General features: G+C 54.8%; 3 protein-coding genes across 3 annotated transcripts; 2 read left to right on the forward strand and 1 right to left on the reverse strand.

The window, feature by feature from the left end:
• Positions 1–212: 212 nt before the first annotated feature.
• Positions 213–17,125, reverse strand: KLHDC7B (kelch domain containing 7B). The gene has a single exon (XM_073787983.1). It carries the CDS (start codon positions 5,227–5,229, stop codon positions 1,102–1,104), a length of 4,128 nt encoding a protein of 1,375 aa, XP_073644084.1. The 5' UTR covers positions 5,230–17,125; the 3' UTR covers positions 213–1,101.
• CIMAP1B (ciliary microtubule associated protein 1B) lies at positions 16,877–18,296 on the forward strand. Its single transcript, XM_073787989.1, has 6 exons — positions 16,877–16,985; positions 17,061–17,264; positions 17,530–17,634; positions 17,720–17,841; positions 17,933–18,097; positions 18,216–18,296. The coding sequence occupies exons 1-6, from the start codon at positions 16,877–16,879 to the stop codon at positions 18,294–18,296; spliced, it is 786 nt and encodes a 261-aa protein (XP_073644090.1).
• A 4,653-nt stretch (positions 18,297–22,949) lies between these two features.
• Positions 22,950–23,777, forward strand: SCO2 (synthesis of cytochrome C oxidase 2). Its single transcript, XM_033865731.2, has one exon. The coding sequence runs from the start codon at positions 22,950–22,952 to the stop codon at positions 23,748–23,750; it is 801 nt and encodes a 266-aa protein (XP_033721622.1). The 3' UTR covers positions 23,751–23,777.
• Positions 23,778–23,873: the final 96 nt, after the last annotated feature.

Genomic DNA, 23,873 nt, shown 5'->3' on the forward strand with positions numbered 1-23,873 from the left:
GTGGGACAGGCAGCAGTATTCAGTCAGATTTATTTACCTTCCTACAGTGAGTTCCAAAGCGAATAAGGGGGAACATTAGTTATTCAGTTGTGTATTTGGGGCACCAGGCTGGGCACTCTCGAGTGTGTCCTGATGTTCTCACAGCCCCGTTTCAGACAAGAAAAGCAATGTTAGATGTCTCTTCCAATCCACACAGCTAATAAGGGGCAGAACGAGGGCGAAACCCAGGCCTCACCTAGGAAGGGGGCTGGCGGGAAGTGGCGCGGGCTTCTGGAGGGGCTGAGCCGGCAGGAGAGACCCCACCAGGCTGCAGAGGGGTATGAGCTGAGTGGTCCTGCACGGCCTGGGCTGGGGTCTGGGCAGGGGCTAGAGCCAGCAGGGCGCTTTCACAGACAAGGGTTCTAGGCCTTTGAGGTCAGTCAGACAAAAGAGGGCTTCAGAGCTGTTCCAGGGGAGAGCCAGCCAGGCTCCCAGAGGCCTCAGGACAGGTAGAAAGTCCCAGAGGCAAGGATGTTTTCCTGGGGACTTGTTTGCTCCCTGGTCCCCCTTCCCACCCCCTTGAGGGCTCCTTGCCTGTCCTGGAGCCCCAGGGACAGACCCTAGGAAGCAGAATGTGTTCCCAGCCATCTCCTTCCTCGGCTCAGGGGTTGCCAGGCTCCTCAGTGGGCCAAGTCCTGGTGCCCAGGGACACGTCAGGCTCTCGGAGCCCAGGGAGTCCCACAGGCAGGTAATTCCCAGGCAGTGGGGTGGTGCTGTGAGAGAGGATCTCTGTCTGGAGGAGGGTGGGTGAGCCAGCAGAGGCGCTGGGTAACCAGAGGGGGAATTAAGTCCTAGAGGAAGGAAGCAGCTTGGGTGTGGTGGGAGGTAGGATACCAGGCTAGGGACACCCAGCGACCAGCTCCCAGGTGCGGGGAGCCTGGGCTCTGAGGGGACAGGCTTAGGGGAGGGGAGCGGGTGGAAGGCGGAGTCAGGAGCCTTATTAGAACAGAAAAGGGAAGTTGTCCCGGGAACAAGGGGCCCCTGTGCCCCTCCTGCCCTCAGACTCCGCCCCAGGGTCTCCCCGGAGAGCAGTGCTGAAGTCCCTGGCGTTCCAGCAGCCACTCAGAGGGCAGTCTGCAGCGGGTCCACGGGGGGCAGCGTCAGGATGAATGGGCAGAGGACGCCTTTGGCCCCCGGGGGAAAAGGCTTTAGCTCCTTGGCCTGGAACTGGGCGGTTCCCTCGGAGACCTTGAAGGTGGCTGTGACCTGGTGGTTGAGGCAGTAGATGGTGTTGCCCAGCACGGCGCAGCGGAGCGGGGCGGGGTCGGGCAGGGGCAGGGAGGCGGCCCGGCTCCAGGAGCTTGTCACGGTGTTGTAGCGCATCACCGCGGCGCCCACGCCCCGCAGCAGGTCGAAGCGGTACAGGAAGCCCCCCAGAGCCACAATGTCGCTGGACCGCCGGTGGCTGGCACTGTAGGGGCACTCGTCCCACGCGTCCTTCGCGGGGCTGTACCTGAGCAGGCGGTAGAAGAGGTGGCCGCCGGTAACATAAATGTCCCCCCGGCAGGCCACAGCTTCGTGAGCCACGGGGAAGCTGCCTGCAGGGAGGGGCGCACAGGAGGTCCAGGCGTCCGTGCGCGGGTCGTAGCGCTCCATGCTGTACAGACACTCGCCCCCAATGGCGTAGAGCAGCCCGTCCAGCGCCACCAGTTTGAGCTGGGCACGCGCCTGCCGCATGGGCCGCACCTGGCTCCAGATGTCGGTCAGAGGGTTGTAGCAGAAGACCTCGTTGGAGCAGACGGCCTCGGCACCGGATCCACGGATGCCCCCCGCCAGGAACAGATAGTTGTGCAGGGTGCAGAGACCGCAGCCCCGGAGCGGGGCCTCCTGGGGCACCTGGGTCAGGGGCCGCCACGCGTTCTCCCGGGGGTGGAACACGTACAGGAACGTGCGGGGAGGCGGGGGCACGGGCCGCACCGCGTGAGTTTCTTCCACCCCACGAGGGTCCCTTGTGAGCCCCGAGCGGCTCACCCGGTAGAGGCTGGGCAGCACGAGGACCCCCAGCACCGCCTGGCCCCGGCTGGTCCGAAGGCTCAGGATACGCTCCCGGTCAGCGCCACTCAGCTGCCGGTAGAGGCTCGGGTCTCCCAGCACGTGTAGCAGATTGTCACTCATCCAGGCATAGGTCTTCTGGGCCAGGCGGGGGTCCCCGTGCTGCTGGGCAAAGGCCAGTGCCTCCAGGCAGCTGCCCAGGTCCAGCCATCGCTGCAGAGCCCCTGCCGCCGAGGATCTGGGCTTCTGGGGCCCCTCCACCACCCCCCAGCCCCCCCGCCTCTGCAGAAACACCATGAGTTTTCGGGCCTCCTTCTGCTTCTCAGTGAGGACCTGCCCGCTGCCTGCAGGGCTGGGCCCCTCCCCGGGCTCCTGTCCTCGGCGCTGCCCTGGGGCCGCTGGGCTGGCCTCACGCTCAGAGCTCTGGGATATTTCGCACAAGCTGCGTTTCCGTGGCCGGGGGACAGGCTGTGAGTCCTGCCTTGTAACTGGGGAGGGTGCAGAGCCAGGCTGGGTCTGCTCCGGTGGCCGTGAGGGGGCCCTGGGTTCTGCAGCTCCAGATGGCAGCGAGTCTGGATGTTTCTCCTCAATTCTCTCCCCTCTTGGGCCTGAGGGAGGGCCTGCGGTGGGAGCCTCCTTGGTCTCGGTGCTGCTCTGCTGTGGCCGAGCTCCAGCCTCAGCCAGGCCCCCTGTGCCTGCCCCTGTGACCAGTCCAGCCGAGCCATGCCTGTCCTCACGGCTGGGGACGGCCTCTTCAGGGGAAGAGCCAGACTCTCTGTTCTCAGAGGGTGTGGAAGTGCTGGGATCTCTGGGGCTCTCCAGAGCTGCCCTTGGGACTGTCCCTTGGGGCCTCTCTGGCCTGGGGAAGGGGTGACTCCTAAGAACCATCGAAATAAGGTTTCCCCAGCTAGTTGAGAACTGCCCCTCCTGACTGCCCTTGCAGAGAACCACACTGGGCTTCTGAGGTGCAAGCCTTGACCCACTAGCAGGCCCAGGGGCTGCAGCTGTGACAGGGGATGGGCCTGGGGCAGGGGCTGCAGCTGTGACAGGGGATGGGCCTGGGGCAGGGGATGGACCTGGGGCAGGGGCTGCAGCTGTGACAGGGGATGGGCCTGGGGCAGGGGATGGGCCTGGGGCAGGGGCTGCAGCTGTGACAGGGGATGGGCCTGGGGCAGGGGATGGGCCTGGGGCAGGGGCTGCAGCTGTGACAGGGGATGGGCCTGGGGCAGGGGATGGGCCTGGGGCAGGGGCTGCAGCTGTGACAGGGGATGGGCCTGGGGCAGGGGATGGGCCTGGGGCAGGGGCTGCAGCTGTGACAGGGGATGGGCCTGGGGCAGGGGATGGGCCTGGGGCAGGGGCTGCAGCTGTGACAGGGGATGGGCCTGGGGCAGGGGCTGCAGCTGTGACAGGGGATGGGCCTGGGGCAGGGGATGGGCCTGGGGCAGGGGCTGCAGCTGTGACAGGGGATGGGCCTGGGGCAGGGGATGGGCCTGGGGCAGGGGCTGCAGCTGTGACAGGGGATGGGCCTGGGGCAGGGGATGGGCCTGGGGCAGGGGCTGCAGCTGTGACAGGGGATGGGCCTGGGGCAGGGGATGGGCCTGGGGCAGGGGCTGCAGCTGTGACAGGGGATGGGCCTGGGGCAGGGGATGGGCCTGCTTTGAGATTTTCATCCTCAGCAGGACCCTGGCCAACTCTGGGGGGCAAAGAGACTGACAGAGAGGAGTTCAGAGGAGTTGGGGCTACAGGTAAGAGACCTGGATGGGGATGTGCTGTGGGTGGGAGGGGTTTAGGGGTGTGTGAAGAGGACGTGAGGGAGGGGCTTGGGGAGGGCACGCAGCTGCGAACCTCTGCAGCTCGCTTCCCTCTGTCAGAGCCGCCAGCCACCTGGCCTTGCAGGGATCCTCTCCCTTCTGTAACACTGTGGCCCCCTTGCTCCTTTGTCCCTTCAGGCCCTGAACTGAAGAAAGGGTGGTCTCCAGAGCCGTTAGCCCCAGCCTCACCCGCAGTGCTGGCCTCTGTGGTCCCCTCCCCTTGGGACAAGAGTCGGTGTCCCCCCTGTGGCCCCTCTTGTGATAGGCCCATGGAGCCTGGGGCCTCGCTGAAGCTCCTGGTAACAAGGACCTCCCTCCTCACCCGGGGCCAACCTTCCACGGAGGCTGGGGACCTCTGAGACTCCCTGGGGGCCAGGGTCCCAGCCTCCCTGCTCTCAGTAGCTTTGGCTCCTGAGTCCAGAGCTAGGATTGGGGCTTGTTGGGGGCTGCTCTTCCCAGGCCCCCTCTCTGAGACATCCATCGGGGGACTAGTCTTCAGGGTGTACGATGGGGGCAGCTCCTGGGGCAAAGGGAGCCCCTGGGAGCCCGCGGGGAGGCTGCTGGCTGCACCCACAGAATCCCACACACTCACCACAGTGCCCAGGGACAGGGGGTCCAGCCTTGGGGAGCGGCAGGTTCTCTCTCCTGAGCTGCGGTCCACCTGCCACCGGCGGCTGCCTGGGCCCCTCCCCAGTGAGCCAGGTGACGCCACACCTTGCTGCCAGGGGCTGGTGTCCCGTTCCACCATGTGGACGAGGGCCTGGTGAGCTGGTGCCTTGGCTTGGACGCCTCCTGCTTCTACCTGCACCTCCACTTCTCCGCCAGGACTCCGGGGGGTGAAGTGTATCAGGAGGGGGGCAGACGTCCCCTCTGCTTTGCTCTGACCCAGGAGGGCAGCACCTGGCCTGCGAGGCTCCCTTCCTTTTCCTCGGGGGGCTTCTGGAGTGGCATCACCACGCTGCTGTCCCAAGGCCCCTCCGCTGGCCACCTCACCAGGTGTCTTGAGTGGAGGTGTAGCTGTAGCAGCCAGACCTTCACCTCGCGGGGGCTCCTGATCCTGGGCCCCTGCTGCAGCTGGACTCCCCTGGCCACGTCCTGGAGGGTGTGGCTTCTCCTGCCCTGGGCTGTGTCCCTCGGCACCACCACTGACCTTGGATTTCGGGGGCAGGGCTGGCCCAGGTCCTCCCACCTGTGAAGGTCGAGGGGCTGTGGATGCTGGACCTGCCGCCTCCTGGTCCTGCCCAGAGCCAAACCAGTGCAAAGCTAGTGCCGTGGCGGCCACCACAGCCAGCGCCAGCAGGGTCAGCACGACGCCATCCCAGTCTTCGTCCCCATCCCCGTCCCAGCCCCAGCCGGGGCTGTCAGCCTCCAAGACGCCCTGGGTCATGGTCTGGGCGGAGACCCAGCGTGAGGAGCTGGGCAGCAGGCTGGGAGCTATGTGCTGCGCACACCAGGTCCTGCTTCAGGCCTGGGTGCCACCTGGTGTCGCGCAGATGGCATCCGTGACGTGCCCCGCCCAGAGGGCTGCCCAGTTAAGGTGGCCCTGTGCTGGGGCCAGTGCGCCGCCCAACCTGGGAGGTGTGGGTCTCTGTGTCTGCACCTGGGCTTGGGTGTTGTTAGGAGGGCCTAGCTGGAGGTATCAGGAGACAGCATAACCCACGGCAGCTCCAGGAGCTCAGGGGCCTCCCCAGGCCCCTGCCCAGCTCCTGCCCCTTCCCTTTTTCCATAGCTTCCAATGGCAAATGGCAGCGTTCCTCAGCGCTATTCTGGCATCCCAGCCGACCCACTTCTGCCTAAGAGACCCTCACACCCCCAAACTCATCCCACACCCCCGCGTCCCTCCTCTGAGCTCGGGGCCAGCCTCAGGGGGCTCTGGCGGGGAAGAGTTACCCACAGGAAGATGTTATCTGTAGCTGCAGCAACACGATGAGGCCCTGATGAAATTACCAGAAACCGGAGAAGACTATTCCACTCTTGGCCAGGGTGGGGGGGGTCTCCCTGAGGAGGGGGACCATGGGGGCGGGGGTCCTGACCCTAAACACTGCCCAGCACACAGATGGGCTGCCGGGAAGGTGCACAGGTGTGAAGCAGAGGCTGGCGCTTCTCCCTCCCAGATACGCAGGTGCTTGGGGGGGGGCCAAGGCCGACTCTCCCTTCCCCTCCTCCAGCAGCCTCTGGACTCTCCGTACCCTGAGTTCAGCAGAGATGGGATGGTTGTCAAAAGGAATTTTTAAGCGATCACTAATAAAGAGTGAACAAAGTAAAGAAAATCCAAAAGTTGTGTTTTCCTCTTTATTGGCCTGGTTTATCACAACCTTCTAGAGCCCTTGGGCCTCCCTCTGGGCCATCTTGACTGCCAAACGCCACTCTCACGCAATGGAGAACCCTGAGCCCCCGCCAGCTCCATCTCCCATCACCACTCAGCCCTGGGAGACTTCACAAACCCTCCTCTGGCCCAGGGGCTCTATCAGTCTGACTTCTGGTGCCTCATCTCAGGCCTCAGCCTTCCCTCGTCCACCCCCTCCCTCCTCGCCAGGACTCAGGCCCCTCACAGGCCGGCGTGTAGGTGCCCTGCAGCACTTGGCTTCTCAGGGGACAAGCCTTGTCTCCTCCATCTTAAGCCGAGGAGTAAGTGTCAGGACAGGTGCCATGTGGGACCCAGACATGAAAAAGAGCGTGGAGCTCCTGGGACAAAGGCAGGCCCCCACGACATGTACTTGTTCCTTCTTCAGGGACAGAGGACTCTCCCTGACTCAGGCAGCGAGATGGCCAAGGCATGTCCCTGGCACCCAGCCTGGGTTCTGCTGAGCCTCAGGTATCTCACCCACCTGTCCCCTCCCAGCCTCCCCCCTCCCCGAGCGTATTAAGTGACAGTAAGAGGAAGGATGGAAGGGGGCCCTGCCTTAAGGTGGACCTCAAGCTGGTGGCAGGCTTTCTGGATGCCGCCCTTATTCTCTGTCCTGGTCCCAGGCTCTGCCTCTTGGTTAAGTTTGGGGTCCAACAACCTTGAGAGGATGGAGATGACACCATCGTCTGCACCTCTGTATCGGCCATGTGGTGTCCACCACGCATCTCCACCCAGTACCTGAAGACCCCTGTCGTCGGTCTGAGCACCAGGCTGCGGCCAGAGAACACGTGTCCACTAGGGGTACCTTAGGACACCAACTTCACAAGGTGCTGAGGACCGTGACAGATCCTAGAGACACACAGGTGACCAAGGAAGGGTCTAGTCCCCTCCTCTGTGGAAAGGAAACACCTGACTTTGTCAAAACCCTTGACTTTGTCAAGGGCAAACCCTGCCCTTCGTGGAGCAGCTCCCTACTGGGAAGGTGACTGGAGACATGTTACCGCCCAAAATAGTGGGAGTTTTGCCCTCTTTCCATAGAGAGTAAAAATGTGGCACTGCTGGAAAGGCGACAGAACTTCAGAAGCACACAGGATCACCCACAGGCATTGTGAAGCATGAGGAATGGCTCTGGTTGTGCTCTGACGGCATAAATACCACAGATTCCCACTGAGGGAAAAATAAAGATCAAAATATGGGTCCCAGGAAAGTCTGACCTGCAGCAGCCTCCTCAGAGCTCCATTTCCAGTTGCCTGCTGAGGCAGGACCCCTGTCCCAGTCCCTCCAAGGAATAGAGGAATTTGGGCCTATGGACCCAGAGATCCTGTTTCCTCAGAGACAACACAAGCAAAACAGGAATGGAGGCAGTCACCTGCTTGCCAGCAACCATGACCAATGCAGCTGGGAGCCCGGGAGGTGGGGAAATCCATCCACATGAGCTGATCCACTGCAGCACCCACAGGAAGACCCTCACTAACTGGTCACCAAGCCCCAGCTACACTAGCTCCCATGGTGCCTTTCTGAAGCATTTGGTGGAGGAAAAGCCTAGTGTGATGAAGACATGATTCCACATGGAGAGCTAAATACAAATGGACAGCTAATATAAATAAGATGGCGCAGGGGTGGGGAGTCCGCCTGCCGATGCAGGGGACGCGGGTTCGTGCCCCGGTCCGGGAAGATCCCACATGCCGCGGAGCGGCTGGGCCCGTGAGCCGTGGCCGGTGAGCCTGCGCGTCCGGAGCCTGTGCTCCGCAACGGGAGAGGCCACAGCAGTGAGAGGCCCGCGTACGGCAAAAAAAAAAAAAAAAAAAAAAGGTGGTAGAGAGCTGCAAACTCCACTAAATGTAGGGATTTTCTATTATTGGAATTTTTTAAAGGCAAGAAAGAAATGATATAAAACAAAGAATATAATATTATATAATCATGTTTATGTTAAAAGTATATATGTACTTTTATATATGTATAAATAAATCTAGAATACTGTTTAAGCCTTAGAAAATATAAATCTCAGGTTTAATAGTTGTTATATAGGTATACCCAACAGGGGATACCTTTTAAGGAATCCATCAGAGGTGGGGAAAGGTTTATGCAGAAAAAAGTTATTTAAAAAAGACAAACAGGGCTTCCCTGGTGGCACAGTGGTTGAGAATCCGCCTGCCAATGCAGGGGACACGGGTTCGATCCCTGGTCCGGGAAGATCCCACATGCCGCAGAGCAACTAAGCCCGTGAGCCACAACTACTGAGCCTGCGTTATACAGCCCGTGAGCCACAACTACTGAGCCCATGTGCCACAGCTACTGAAGCCCACGCGCCTACAGCCTGTGCTCTGCAACAAGAGAAGCCACTGCAATGAGAAGCCCACGCACTGCAACGAAGAGTAGCCCCCGCTCACCGCAGCTAGAGAAAGCCCGGGCTTAGCAACAGAGACCCAACGCAGCCAAAAATAAATAAATAAATAATTTTAAAAAACAAAGACAAACAATACAATGTGATTTAAAGTGGAAAAAATTAAAACACATAAGCATTCAACAATATGGGAATGATGAAGAGAACATGTGTTTCCACACAAATTTAAAATTTTTTTGTTCTAGTTCTGCAAAAAAAAAATTCCATTGGTAATTTGATAGGGATTGCATTGAATCTGCAGATTGCCTCGGGTAGTGTGGTCATTTTCACAATATTGATTCTTCCAATCCAAGAGCACAGTATATCTTTCCGTCTGTTTCTGTCAACTTCAGTTTCTTTCATCAGTGTCTTATAGTTTTCAGAGTACAGTCTTTTGCCTCCTTAGGGAGGTTTATTCCTAGGTATTTTATTCTCTTTGATGCAATGGTAAATGGGACTGTTTCCTTAATTTCTCTTTCTGATAGTTCATTGTTAGTGTAGAGAAGTGCAACAGACATTGGTCAGGATGGCCATCATCAAAAAGTCTACAAGTAATAAATGCTGGAGAGGGTGTGGAGAAAAGGGAACCCTCTTGCACTGTTGGTGGGAATGTAAATTGGTGCAGCCACTGTGGAAAACAGTACGGAAGTTCCTTAAAAAACTAAAAATAGAACTACCATATGATCCTGCAATCCCACTACTGGGCATATATCTGGAGAAAACTCTATTTCAAAAAGACACATGCACCCTAGTGTTCATAGCAGCAGTATTTACAATAGCCAAGACATGGAAGCTACCTAAATGTCCATCGACAGAGGAATGGGTAAAGAAGATGTCGTATATTTATACAATGGAATATTACCCAGCCATAAAAATGAATGAAATAACGCCACTTGCAGCAACATGGATGGACCTAGGGAATACCCTGGTGGTCCAGTGGTTAAGAATCTGCCTTACAATGCATCGGGGAACTAAGATCCCACATGCCACAAGGCAACTAAGCCTGAGTGCCACAACTAGAGAGAAGCCCACGACAACAACGAAGAGCCCATGCACCGCAACAAAAGATCCTGCGCGCCGCAACTAATACCTGACGCAGCCAATAAATAACTATTTTTTAAATAAAAAAATAAAAATTAAAAAAGGAAAGAAAAATGAAAAAATGTGCAAAAGTACTGAATAAACATTTTCCCCCAAAAAAGTCATACGATGGCCAACAGGCACCTGAAAAGACACTCAACATGATTAATCATCAGGGAAATGCAAATCAAAACCACACTATCACCTCACACCTATCAGAATGACTGTATCAAAAAGACAACAGTTATAAAGCAGAAACTAACACACCATTGTAAAGCAATTATACTCCAATAAAGATGTTTTTAAAAAAGACAAGAAATAACGAGTGTTGGTGAGGATGCGGAGAAAATGGAACCCTCATGCACTATTGGTGGGAATGTAAACTGGCACAGCCAGTATGGAAAACAGTATGGAGGTTCCTCGAGAAATTAAAAATAGAACATATGATGCAGGAATTACACTTGGGGGTATCTTTCAGAGGGAAACAAAAGAATTTTATTTATTTAGAAAAATTAAATTGAAGTATAGTTGTATACTTTAGCATGTCTGTGTGGAGGCTGCACTTGTGTCTTCTCATCATTTTTAACTTGGGACTTTAGCTGTTTTCCTCATGAGCAGTCCCATTTCATTAGCCTCAAGAAACTGGCCTTCCTCAGCTTCTCAAGAATATTAAACAGAGACCCAGCAGCTTCCTGAAATGCGCTCTCAGCCTTCACAGTGCCCCTACCCTTCGTTTTCCTTCTACCTCAGTGGTTGCTGGTTTTAAAAGAGAATTTGTTAGTTTCTAAGTATTTAACCCTTTTAAAAAAACATTTTAGAGATAGCCTCATCCACCAGAGGGCAGACAGCAGAAGCAAGAAGAACTACAATCCTGCAGCCTGTGGAAGGAAAACCACATTCACAGAAAGACAGACAAGATGAAAAGGCAGAGGGCTATGTACCAGATGAAGGAACAAGATAAAACCCCAGAAAAACAACTAAATGAAGTGGAGATAGGCAACCTGCCAGAAAAAGAATTCAGAATAATGATAGTGAAGATGATCCAGGACCTCGGAAAAAGAATGGAGGCAAAGATCGAGAAGATGCAAGAAATGTTTAACAAAGACCCAGAAGAACTAAAGAACAAACAAAGAGAGATGAACAATACAATAACTGAAATGAAAACTACACTAGAAACAATCAATAGCAGAATAACTGAGGCAGAAGAACGGATAAGTGACCGGGAAGACAGACCAGTGAATTCACTGCTGCGGAACAGAATAAAGAAAAAAGAATGACAAGAAATGAAGACAGCCTAAGAGACCTCTGGGACAACATTAAACACAACAACATTCGCATTATAGGGTCCCAGAAAGAGAAGAGAGAGAGAAAGGACCCGAGAAAATATTTGAAGAGATTATAGTTGAAAACTTCCCTAACATGGGAAAGGAAATAGCCACCCAGGTCCAGGAAGCACAGAGAGTCCCATACAGGATAAACCCAAGGAGAAACATGCCGAGACACATAGTAATCAAATTGGCAAAAAATAAAGACAACAAAATTATTGAAAGCAGCAAGGGAAACACAACAAATAACATACAAGGGAACTCCCATAAGGTTAACAGCTGATTTCTCAGCAGAAACTCTACAAGCCAGAAGGGGGTGGCATGATATACTTAAAGTGATGAAAGCGAAGAACCTACAACCAAGATCTCTCTACCCAGCAAAGATCTCATTCAGATTCGATGGAGAAATCAAAAGCTTTACAGACAAGCAAAAACTAAGAGAATTCAACACCACCAACCCAGCTGTACAACAAATGCTAAAGGAACTTCTCTAAGTGGGAAACACAAGAGAAGAAAAGGACCTACAAAAACAAACACAAAACAACTAAGAAAATGGTAATAGGAACATACATATCGATAATTACCTTAAAGGTGAATGGATTAAATGCTCCAACCAAAAGACACAGGCTCGCTGAATGGATACAAAAACAAGACCCATATATATGCTGTCTACAAGAGACCCACTTCAGACCCAGGGACACATACAGACTGAAAGTGAGGGGATGGAAAAAGTTATTCCATGCAAATGGAAATCAAAAGAAAGCGGGAGTAGCAATACTCATATCAGATAAAATAGACTTTAAAATAAAAAATTTTACAAGAGACAAGGAAGGGCACTACATAATGATCAAGGGATCAAACCAAGAAGATATAACAATTATAAATATATATGCACCCAACATAGGAGTACCTCAATACATAAGGCAACTGCTAACAGCTATAAAAGAGGAAATCAACAGTAACACAATAATAGTGGGGGACTTTAACTTACACCAATGGACAGATCATCCAAACAGAAAATCAATAAGGAAACACAAGCTTTAAATGACACAATAGACCAGATAGATTTCATTGATATTTATAGGACATTCCATCCAAAAACAGCAGATTACACTTTCTTCTCAAGTGTGCACGGAACATTCTCCAGGATAGATCACATCTTGGGTCACAAATCAAGCCTCAGTAAATTTAAGAAAACTGAAATCATATCAAGCATCTTTTCTGACCACAACGCTATGAGATTAGAAATGAATTACAGGGAAAAAAACGTAAAAAACACAAACACACTGAGGCTAAACAATACGTTACTAAATAACCAAGAGATCACTGGGGAAACCAAACAGGAAATAAAAAAATACCTGGAGACAAATGACAATGAAAACACGATGATCCAAAACCTATGGGATGCAGCAAAAGCAGTTCTAAGAGTGAAGTTTATAGCTATACAAGCCTACCTCAAGAAACAAGAAACATCTCAAATAAACAATCTAACCTTACACCTAAAGCAACTAGAGAAAGAAGAACAAACAAAACCCAAAGTTAGCAGAAGGAAAGAAATCATAAAAATCAGAGCAGAAATAAATGAAATAGAAACAAAGAAAACAATAGCAAAGATCAATAAAACTAAAAGCTGGTTTCGTGAGAAGATAAACAAAACTGATAAACCTTTAGCCAGACTCAAGTAAAAGAGGGAGAGGACTCAAATCAATAAAATTAGAAATGAAAACGGAGAAGTTACAACAGACACTGCAGAAATACAAAGAACCCTAAGAGACTGCTACAAGCAAATCTATGCCAACAAAATGGACAACCTGGAAGAAATAGACAAATTCTTAGAAAGGTACAACCTCCCAAGACTGAACCAGGAAGAAATAGAAAATATGAACAGACCAATCACAAGTAATGAAATTGAAACTGTGATTAAAAATCTTCCAACAGGGGGCTTCCCTAGTGGCACAGTGGCTGAGAGTCGCCTGCCGATGCAGGGGACACGGGTTCGTGCCCCGGTCCGGGAGGATCCCACGTGCTGCGGAGCGGCTGGGCCCATGAGCCTCCGCATCCGGAGCCTGTGCTCTGCAACGGGAGAGGCCACAACAGTGAGAGGGCCGCGTACTGCAAAAAAAAAAAAAAAAAAAAAAATCTTCCAACAAACAAAAGTCCAGGACCAGATGGCTTCACAGGTGAATTCTATCAAACATTTAGAGAAGAGCTAACACCCATCCTTCTCAAACTCTTCCAAAAATTTTCAGAGGAAGGAACACTCCAAAACTCATTCTATGAGGCCAACATCACCCTGACACCAAAACCAGACAAAGACACTACAAAAAAAGAAAATTACAGACCAATATCACTGATGAATATAGATGCAAAACTCCTCAACAAAATACTAGCAAACAGAATCCAACAACACATTAAGAGGATCATACACCATGATCAAGTGGGGTTTATCCCAGGGATGCAAGGATTCTTCAATATATGCACTCAATCAACGTGATACACCATATTAACAACCTGAAGAATAAAAACCGTATGATCGTCTCAACAGATGCAGAAAAAGCTTTGACAAAATTCAGCACCCATTTATGATAAAAACTCTCCAGAAAGTAGGCATAGAGGGTACCTACCTCAACATAATAAAGGCCATATACAACAAACCCACAGCAAACATCATTCTCAATGGTGAAAAACTGAAAGCATTTCCTCTAAGATCAGGAACAAGACAAGGATGTCCATTCTCACCACTATTATTCAACATAGTCTTGGAAGTCCTAGCCACGGCAGTCAGAGAAGAAAAGGAAATAAAAGGAATACAAATTGGAAAAAAAAAAAAACCTGTCACTGTTTGCAGATGACATGATACTATACATAGAGAATCATAAAGATGCCACCAGAAAAGTACTAGAGCTAATCAATGAATTTGGTAAAGTTGCAGGATACAAAATTAATGCACAGAAATCTCTTGCATTCCTATATACTAATGATGAAAAATCTGAAAGAGAAATTAAGGAAACACTCCCATTTACCATTGCAACAAAAAGAATAAAATACCTAGGAATAAACCTACCTAGGGAGACAAAAGACCTGTATGCAGAAAACTATAAGACACTGATGAAAGAAATCAAAGATGATACCAACAGATGGAGAGATATATCATGTTCTTGGATTGGAAGAATCAATATTGTGAAAATGACTATACTACACAAAGCAATCTACAGATTCAATGCAATCCCTATTAAATTACCAATGGTATTTTTTACAGAACTAGAACCAAAAATCTTAAAATTTGTATGGAGACACAAAAGACCCCAAACAGCCAAAGCAGTCTTGAGGGAAAAAAGCGGAGCTGGAAGAATGAGATTCCCTGACTTCAGACAATACTACAAAGCTACAGTAATCAAAACAGTATGGCACTGGCACAAAAACAGAAATATAGATCAATGAAACAAGCTAGAAAGCCCAGCGATAAACCCACGCACTTATGGTCACCTAATCTATGACAAAGGAGGCAAAGATGTACAATGGAGAAAAGACAGTCTCTTCAATAAGTGGTGCTGGGAAAACTGGAAAGCTATATGTAAAAGAATGAAATTGGAACACTCCCTAACACCATACACAAAATAAATTCAAAATGGATTAGAGACCTAAATGTAAGACTGGACACTATAAAAATCTAAGAGGAAAATATAGGAAGAGCACCCTTTGAAATAAATCACAGCAAGATCTTTTTTGATACACCTCCTAGAGTAATGGAAATAAAAACAAAAATAAACAAATTGTACCTAATGAAACTTAAAAGCGTTTGCACAGCAAAGGCAACCATAAACAAGACGAAAAGACAGCCCTCAGAATGGGAGAAAATATTTGCAAACGAATCAACGGACAAAGGATTAATCTCCAAAATATATGAACAGCTTGTGCAGCTCAATATTAAAAAAACAAACAACCCAATCCAAAAATGGGCAGAAGACCTAAATAGACAGTCCTCCAAAGAAGACATACAGATGGCCAAGAAGCACATGAAAAGCTGCTCAACATCACTAATTATTAGAGAAATGCAAATCAAAACTACAATGAGGTATCAACTCACATCAGTTAGAACGGGCATCATCAGAAAATCTACAAACTACAAATGCTGGAGAGGGTGTGGAGAAAAGGGAGCCCTCTTGCACTGTTGGTGGGAATGTAAATTGATACAGCCACTATGGAGAACAGTATGGAGGTTCCTTAAAAAACTAAAAATAGAATTACCATATGATCCAGCAATCCCACTACTGGGCATATACCCTGAGAAAACCATAATTCAAAAAGACACATGCACCCCAATATTCATTGCAGCACTATTTACAACAGCCAGGTCATGGAAGCAACCTAAATGCTCATCGACAGACGAATGGATAAAGATGTGGTACATATTTACAACGGAATATTACTCAGCCATAAAAAGGAACGAAATTGGGTCATTTGTAGAGACGTGGATGAATCTAGAGACTGTCATACAGAGTGAAGTAAATCAGAAAGAGAAAATCAAATATCGTATATTAACGCATATATGTGGAACCTAGAAAAATGGTACAGATGAACCGGTTTGCAGGGCAGAAATAGAGACACGGATGTAGAGAACAAACGTATGGACACCAAGGGGGGAAAGCAGCGGTGGGGTGGGGTGGCGGTGGGATGAATCGGGAGATTGGGATTAACATGTATACACTGATGTGTATAAAATGGATGACTAATAAGAACCTGCTGCATTAAAAAAATAAATAAAATTCAAAAAAACCCACATTTTACTGTTTGCTAAGAATTATTTTGAATTGTGATCAATCATGTGTCCTATTATATCTCTTTATTCAACTCGTATGGGCGTCTTTCTCAAATTGAAGTAGAGTTGAGTTGCAATGTTGTGTCAATCTCTGCTGTGCAGCAGTGACTCAGTTATACACACACAGATGCTTTTTTTTCATATTCTTTTCCATTATGGTTTATCACAGGATATTGAATGTAGTTCCCTGTGCTATACGATAGAACCTTGTTGTTTATCCATCCTATATATAATAGTTTACATCTGCTAATTGTATGGACGTTCTTGTGGCCCAGTACATGATTATTTTCTGCAAATATTCCATGGGTTTAAATAGATGCAAAGTTCTCTCCCCTACACATAACAATTAAATTAAGCTTGATTTCTTTATTCTCGTACTTGTTTTTTGTCTGCATATCTGTCCATTTCTGGAATGGGTGTATTGAAGCCTGGGGAAGGGTGAGGACAGAGTTCTGGTCTGTGGCACAGCCTGCAGGACGCCTGCCATTGCCATGGACTCCAAGGAGGAGAGGCAGGGAGAGGGGAGGGGCGGAGCCAGGTGGGACGGTCAGTCTGGTTGCCTGGAGGCGCGACCTAGACACAATGGGGTCTGGGAGCTGGGCCGGGCAGGGGCAGAAATCCAGACACCCAACCCTACCTTCCCAGCCAGGAGACACAGGAGCAGGTCAGTGCATCAACTTCGGGGGCCCCCCTCCGGCACCAGGTCCCCCACGCCGCTCCCTCGCCCCGGTATCCTCCCCCAAATATCCCTAAAATATCCCAGTTCTCCAGAACCCCGGGGAATTCCTCTCCCGCAGTGTTGAGTCCAAACTTGGAGCGCGCACACACACCTCCACTGAACTCATTTTGGGGGTGGGGGACAAGAGACGGCCTCGAAGCTCTGTCCCTGACCCGCGCCTCTCTGGAGCTGGGAAAGCTACCGTTTGTTTCCCTGGTACTTGGGATAGGCGCGGGCCCCGCCCCGGAGTCCGGCCTGTCTGGAGGGGATAGGGAGTGCGGCCTCGCGAGTCAGGGTGGGGGGGCCGGGGCCGCCACCTTGTGTCCGCAGGTGTTGCCGGCAGCAAGCGCTCCCACCGTACCATGGGCTCGGAAGTCTGGGTCGGCCCGTGGCGGCCGCACCGGCCCCGCGGCCCCATCGCAGCGCTCTACAGCGGCCCGGGGCCCAAGTACAAGCTGCCAGCCAGCACTGGTACCAGCGGTGGGCCGGGGGAGGGGGGCACACAGGGGCTAACCCTAACCCTGGTGATGCTGGGGCGCCCCGCAGGTTACATCCTGCACGACCCGTCGCGGCCCCGCGCCCCCGCCTTCACCTTCGGCGCACGCCTCCCCACGCAGCAGACTTCGTGCGGCCCAGGGCCAGGTCACCTGGTGCCCGCTCGCATGACAGTGCGCGGCCGCGACGGCGCTCCCGCCTACTCCATCTTCGGCCGCCCGCGCCACGCAGCGCCCTTCCTCACTCCCGGACCGGGTCAGGACCCTGGGACCCCGGCCTCCCCAACGCCGAGCCGCCTCCAGGGACGCCCACTCGGGAACACCCCCACTGAGCCCGAGTCCCCCTCGGGCACCCTAACACTCCAAATTCGGTCCCCCCATCTCCGGATCTCAAAAGAGCTCCAAGCCTCACCAGGCTTTGACAAATCGTGGTTCGAATTCCCCCTAATCCCTGGACTCCAGCCCGGGCACCCACCAGGCCCCCAGTGCAGTTCCGGCCCACACCCCGGTCCGCCCCGCAGGCAGGTACTTCCCGGAGCGAGCGGAGAAGGCGGCGTACCCCAGCGCGCCTCGGCACACCATCGCTCCCCGAAACTGGGGCCTCCGCGCAGAGTCGCAGACCCCAGGTGAGCCCAGGAAGGCCCACCCTGCACTGGCTGCGGCGGGCAGACCGGCCGGTCCTCAAAGACCCACCCTCGCTGGCTCCCCCAGGCCCCGGGACCTACACTGTGCCCTCGCTCCTGGGCCCGCGCGTCGTCGGTAAAGTCTCGGCGCCGATTTACTCCATCTACGGCCGCAGCGCGGTGGGCAGCGTCTGCGAGGACCTCAGTAAGGTGGGGAAGGGGCTGCCCGCACCGCGCGGCGAGGGGTCAGCGGTCGACGGTCCTGGAAGCCGGACACAGCGCCCCTCCCGCCCTCCCGCAGACCCCCGGGCCCTGCGCCTACCATGTGGTGAGCCCTGGGATCTACAAGCCCCGGGCCCCCCAGTTCTCGATGCTGGCGCGGACTTCGCTCCCCCAAGGCAACAGCCTGAATCCCGGGCCTGCAGCCTACAACGTGGACCAGGTGCTCTGCAGTTCAGAGTCAAGGGTCAGAGGCGGGGTAAAGGGGTCCGGGTCTGGATCGAGGGTCTGAGGTGCGAGGTTGGGACCCGGGAGCCCTGGGCCGGCTGGCAGCGCCAGGCCAGCGACGTCTCCTGGGTCCGCAGCACCGGAAGCCTCGCGGCTGGAGCTTCGGGATCCGGCACTCGGACTACCTGGCCCCGATGGTGATCGACGTGGATGACTGACCAGCCGGCCGGGCGCGGCCCCACGAATGTTTCTTAAAATCTCTGGATCCAGCAGCCTGTCGGCCTCTCTGTGCTTGCGGCGAGGCAGGCGGGCAAAACGGACAGGTGGGCGGGCCCGCGAAGTCCCGGACTTCTCAAGCTCCCGCAGGCCCTCGTGATTGGCCAGGACAGAAGTGAGCCGGGTCGTCCTGCCCCTCCGAGGCGGCGATTGGCCTAAAACCCTGCCTGTCGGGAGGCCCCGCCCCTCCGCGGCTCCGGCCAGGCGCGCAGTCCCACTGTTCCCACCCTGTGGCCTCCCGCAAGACGGAACGGAAACCGGCTGGGATCCGAAGAGGACCGGCGAGCGCCGCTGTGCAGGACAGGTACGGCCCCGGATCAAGTTGTGAGACCGAGACGTGAGAGCCAGACACGGAGACATGCACACGGGCGACACAGACACGGGACTGAGGGGCGGACACGGGAGAGAAACGAGAATGGGGTCGGGACAAGGGCACTTCGCCTCAGTGACACGGACACAGGACGGCGACAGGTTCCAGATGTGTGTCGCAGCCCGGAGTGGTGGCGGCCCCACCTACCCCTGTCGCACCTGCTGATCTCTCCCGGGGCGGGAACCAGAGTCCAAGCAGCTGCCGGGGCTGATCAGCCTGAAGCAAGGGTACCTCAGAGGCTTCGTGCGCGCTGTGCTGGACCGGACGCGCAGGGCGCACACATCCGTGCGTGGGGACGGCTGGCTGCCCCTGACCCCGACCCAGAGGTCAGGCCCAGAGACCGCCTGCCCCCAGGGACGCCACAGCGCCCCACTGTCACTGACACTGAGGATAACCCATTGCTGTGGGAACGCCCCCTTTGTGCTGTCTACACCACCTTACCCATGCCGAGGGGCCATGCTCTTGGCCATCTGGCGAAGCATGAATCTGGAGGAGACCGCGGCCCTGGCCAAGTCTGGGCAGCAGCTGGAGTGGCCGGAAGCCTGGTGCCAATACCTTGGGGACAAACATGCCCTGAGGCAGAGTCCTGGCACCTGCCCTGGCTGCCTGTGGCTGCAAGGTTAGAAGACACCTCCTCTCCAGACCAGAACCTCTGACCTCAAAAAGGCCAGCAGCCACAGGCAGCTCCTAACCTCACGCCTGACCCAGACAGAGCCCCCAAAGGCCCAGGCTTCTCAGCCCCAGGACAGAACTTGGATCTCCCTTCCCATCAGCCCCCAATAACAGGACCAAATCATCCAGCTGCCCCTTCCCCTTCGGTTCCCAAGGGAAGAGCTGCTCTCCCTCCATCCCCCAGACTTGTACCCCCAGCAATAGGTACCAGCCTCATCCCCCCACTGACGCCCCCCATCCCAAACGAGGACAATTTATTTTCCATTCCCTCTCCAGCTGGACATCCACTACACTGCTCAGTAAATACTTAACTCCAGATGAGTCCTAACCAAAGAAGGTGAGGAAAAATGTGGGGGTGGGGAGGTGACTGTGCAGGTGAACAGCATCCTTGCCTAGCATGTACCAATAGTCAGAAGACGTGGTCTGGGGCACGTGGGAGGGCACTTGGGGTAAACTGGAGTCTATTCATGGATTCACTGTCACCCAGAGCCCAGAGCATGTATAGGTGGGCCACTGATTGGTCACTGATCTGGGTTTGGTAGAAACATTGGCCAGAATCTCTGAAGGGTCACTAGGGAGGATACTGATCAGTTATTCATGGGTCATTGGACTTTGGTCAAGATCATCAACGGAAATTTGATTGGAGTCATTAACAGGGACTTGGTCAAAATAATTGATGGGCCTCTGATCAATCATTAATGGGCCATAGGACATTGATCCATATCTTTGATGGGTCATTAGTGAGGACTTACCAGAATTGTTCACGTCACTGGTCATTATTTTGGACATTTGTCAAGGTTGCTGATGAGTCCTTGGTCAGGGTCAGTGATGCGATCACTGATCAGAGGCCACTGAGGGTCACTGGGAGTCCTGATGCAGGGGAGGTTGGCCAGATGCAAGGGCTGCCAGGGCAAGTGGGCCGCTGTATTGTGGGTCAGAGCAGGAAGCTTGTTCTTGCAGACAGAATCCTGCATGAAGCAAGAGATGTGACAGCCACTGTCGACAGCCTGCTACTCATCACGTGTGACCTGACCCCAGACTCTGGGGTCCACCTCCTGCATGTGAAAGACCCCTGACCTATGAACACACACAACCACAGGTGATCTGACCCAAACCCAGGGTCAGTGTCCCACATCACAGGATGCCTGACCACCCACTCAAGAAGGTGACCTGACTGATGCACCTGTCATCCCATCACATAGAGAACTTGACCTTCCATGCTCAGGGTCCCTGACCTCTCATGACTGACCCGAGAGTCAGCATCCCCCGCATCTCACAGGAAGCTGCAGGATCTCCATCACCTTAGCCTCCCCCACACAGCCTTCATCCTCAGTAAGAAGGCAGAGGACAGCCTGTCTGCTCTGATCGTAGGCAGGAGGTTGAGAGAGGCCGCAGTCCTCCCCAGCCAGGACAGGCCCCGGAGCGCCTGGAGCCTGTGTGGCCTCTCCATAGGGGTCCCCATGTGGCTGTGGCATGTCTGTTGGCGTGGATCTCCTTATGTGGCCCCAACCTCCCGTTCATAACTCCCGCAGCCTTGGTCCTCAAGTACCTCAGCAGCCCTGTCTCACCCTGCCTCTGCTGGGACCGGCCTCACCGCTGGCAGTCCCCGCCCCACTTCTTCAACTCCCACCCAGTGACCTTATCCAAGCAAGGCTGACCTGGCCTCGGGTCTGGGGAAACCCTCACGGCCCTCCCGCCCAGGCCGAATACAAGGACTTCCTGACCTCCACCGCTGAAGTCAGGCACACTGCCGCTTCACGTCTCCCCCGTCCCCTCACTCCAGGGGAACTGGCAACCAAGGGTGCATCAGGGGCTGGAGTTTGACTGCACGCGAGACGCGGGGTGGGTCCACGCTGAACCGTGTCTCCGCAGTTTGGCATGGGGCAGCCGCTCTGACCGCCAGGAACAACCCCGCCGTAGGCCACGCTTTGGAGTGGAGGAAGCGCTGCTGTGCTTGGACGGCCTGGGGCCACCGGGCCGGCGGACCCGGTCACCCATCACCAGGCTCGGTGAGGGGACAGGAAAAGGGGCACCCGCTCTGGCTCAGCCCTACGCCCAGAGACGCCCTCCCCTCCTGAGCCCGGCTCCTCACTCCCCGCCCCACCGCGCGGGCAGGCCGACACGCAGCAACGAAGCCCGAGAGGCGCGCAGCCGTGCAGATACCTGGTGCGCCGGGGCCGTAAGCGAGAGGGCGGGTAGAGCCAGCGACTAGCTACAGCGCCGAACAAGGAGCCGCCGCCGCGGGGGGCGGGGCGCAGGGAAGCCCCGCCTCTGACACGTGACCTCTGGCTGACCCGCCACCTTCGGCGCACGCGCACGGCCCGGCGCCGGCCAGCTCCATGTCAGTGTGCGCGAGCGGGGCGCCGTTGACGCATGCGCGCTGGCGTGGTGCGAGGCGGATGGTCTCCGCAGCTTGCCAGGTCGCGTCCCCGGACTCCTGGCACCGACCCCGGCGCGCCGGGGTCTTGGAAAACTGGCCCGCGAGGCGCGTTCCGAGAGGGCGCCCTGAACGGGGCTCCTGGAGGAAAAGGGCCTCCCGGAGAGGGGCCCTGGAAACGTTCGCAGGCTGCCTCCGTTTGCAGGTCCATCTTGTGCACCGCTTAGAACACATTTTGTAAAGGAGGAAGCTGATGTCAGCAGGCTGAGGGGCGTATCCAAGGTCTTTCAGCCCAGGAATCGTCGGACGGGGTGGAGGCCGGACGTTTAGAAGTCTTCTAGAGGGTCCTCCCAGCAGCAGCTGAACAGGTGAGGCGTGGGGGGGGGGGCGGGGTCCTAAGACCTCCGCCTAGCAAACCTCCATAGGGCCCTGAGAAAGGCGCAGAGGTCACCGAAGCAACAGCAGGGCGTGGGCCACGAGCTCAGAGCTGCTGTCGGGTACCCGGCTGTGAAGAGAGTGGGCTCGAGGCAAGTGGAAACTTTGTTTCTTACAGGGTGACTGCCCGCCGGAAGGTTCTACGTGCGAGGGGCTCGTGGGGAGGGGGGCGGGAAGGCGCTGCAGGCTGCGGTGCGGGTGGCACAGGATTTCCGCGGGGCTGGAGGCCAAAGCACCACGATTGAAGCGGCCTCAGAGGGGAGAGGCTGCAAAAGGGCCGGAGGAGTCAGTCTTGGGGGGCGGGGGTTGAAGCCAGAGACTCACCTACCTCCTTTCAAGAAATGGGAGTTTATTGCAAACAGATAAATATGCTCAGGAATCCGGGCGAGGCATGCGCTTGGAATGCTCTTGGTCAGCTCAGACGCTCAGGTGCAGGCGAGGGCTGGGCTGGTTACAGCTGCAGGCACACGACGGGGGGCAGGGTCCGGGTGGGATGCGATAGACTGAGGCTCTCAGGCTAAAGGACAGGACGGACAGGGGTGGACGCTTGACGACACCTAAGCTGGAGTTTGAGGTTTCAGAGGTGAAGCAGTTCTGACGCCAGGTGAGCAGCTGCTGCTAGCAGAGCCTGTGTAGGGCTGGTCCCTCAGATGGCAGCATCTCCAGGATGGGGTATGACCCGGGAGGCCGAGGCACCTTCTGGCTCCTGACACCCTTGCTCTTTTCCAGGAGCGTTAGGCCATGCTGTTGCTGGCTCAGGCACCCAAGGCTTGGCACAGGCTCTTTCAGCTCAAGCCTCCAGCTCTCCCTAGGACCCCAGGAGGAGAGGCCCAGCATGTGAGGTACCGGCTCCTATCAAGGCGGGGCCCTGCAGAGACGGGAAGGCAGGACCAGCCCCAGGGCCCTGGGCTACGAACTAGGTTGCTGATCACAGCCTTGATTGGGGCTGGGCTGGGTGGGGTCTGGCTGGCCATGAGAGCCGAGAAGGAGCGGTGGCAGCAGCAACGACGGACAGAGGCCCTGCGCCAAGCTGCCGTGGGCCAGGGTGACTTCAGCCTGCTGGATCACCGGGGCCAGGCTCGCTGCAAAGCTGACTTCCGGGGCCAGTGGGTGCTGATGTACTTCGGCTTCACTCACTGCCCTGACATCTGCCCCGAGGAACTGGAGAAGCTGGTGCAGGTGGTGCGGCAGCTGGAGGCGGAGCCTGGCCTGCCCCCCGTGCAGCCCATCTTCATTACGGTGGACCCCGAGCGGGATGACGTGGCGGCCATGGCCCACTACGTGCAGGACTTCCACCCCAGGCTGCTGGGCCTGACCGGCTCTGCTGAGCAGGTTGCCCAGGTGAGCCGCAGCTACCGCGTGTACTACAGCGCTGGCCCCAAGGACGAGGACCAGGATTACATCGTGGACCATTCCATCGCCATCTACCTGCTCAGCCCTGACGGCCTCTTCACAGACTACTACGGCAGGGCCAGGTCGGCCGAGCAGGTCGCAGACAGTGTGCGGCGCCACATGGCTGCCTTCCGCAGCGTCCTGCACTGAGCTGGGTCATTAAAAGGATGTGGTGGAGCTGTGTGTGCCTGAGATCTATACCAGCAGCCCCTGGAGGCCACGGCAGGAAAGGGGCTGGAGACGTGGTAGCTTCCTGGGGTGCAGAGGATGGAC

Source organism: Tursiops truncatus, chromosome 11, assembly GCF_011762595.2.
Source record: "Tursiops truncatus isolate mTurTru1 chromosome 11, mTurTru1.mat.Y, whole genome shotgun sequence".
NCBI lineage: Eukaryota > Metazoa > Chordata > Mammalia > Artiodactyla > Delphinidae > Tursiops > Tursiops truncatus.

Bases quoted from the DNA above. Each gene is read 5' to 3' on its own strand.
- KLHDC7B (XM_073787983.1), bottom strand. From the start codon at position 5,229: ATGACCCAGGGCGTCTTGGAGGCTGACAGCCCCGGCTGGGGCTGGGAC.
- CIMAP1B (XM_073787989.1), top strand. From the start codon at position 16,877: ATGGGCTCGGAAGTCTGGGTCGGCCCGTGGCGGCCGCACCGGCCCCGC. The intron at 17,265-17,529 runs GTCAGGACCCTG...TCCGCCCCGCAG, and splicing joins CTTCCTCACTCCCGGACCGG to GCAGGTACTTCCCGGAGCGA. The intron at 17,635-17,719 runs GTGAGCCCAGGA...TGGCTCCCCCAG, and splicing joins CGCAGAGTCGCAGACCCCAG to GCCCCGGGACCTACACTGTG.
- SCO2 (XM_033865731.2), top strand. From the start codon at position 22,950: ATGCTGTTGCTGGCTCAGGCACCCAAGGCTTGGCACAGGCTCTTTCAG.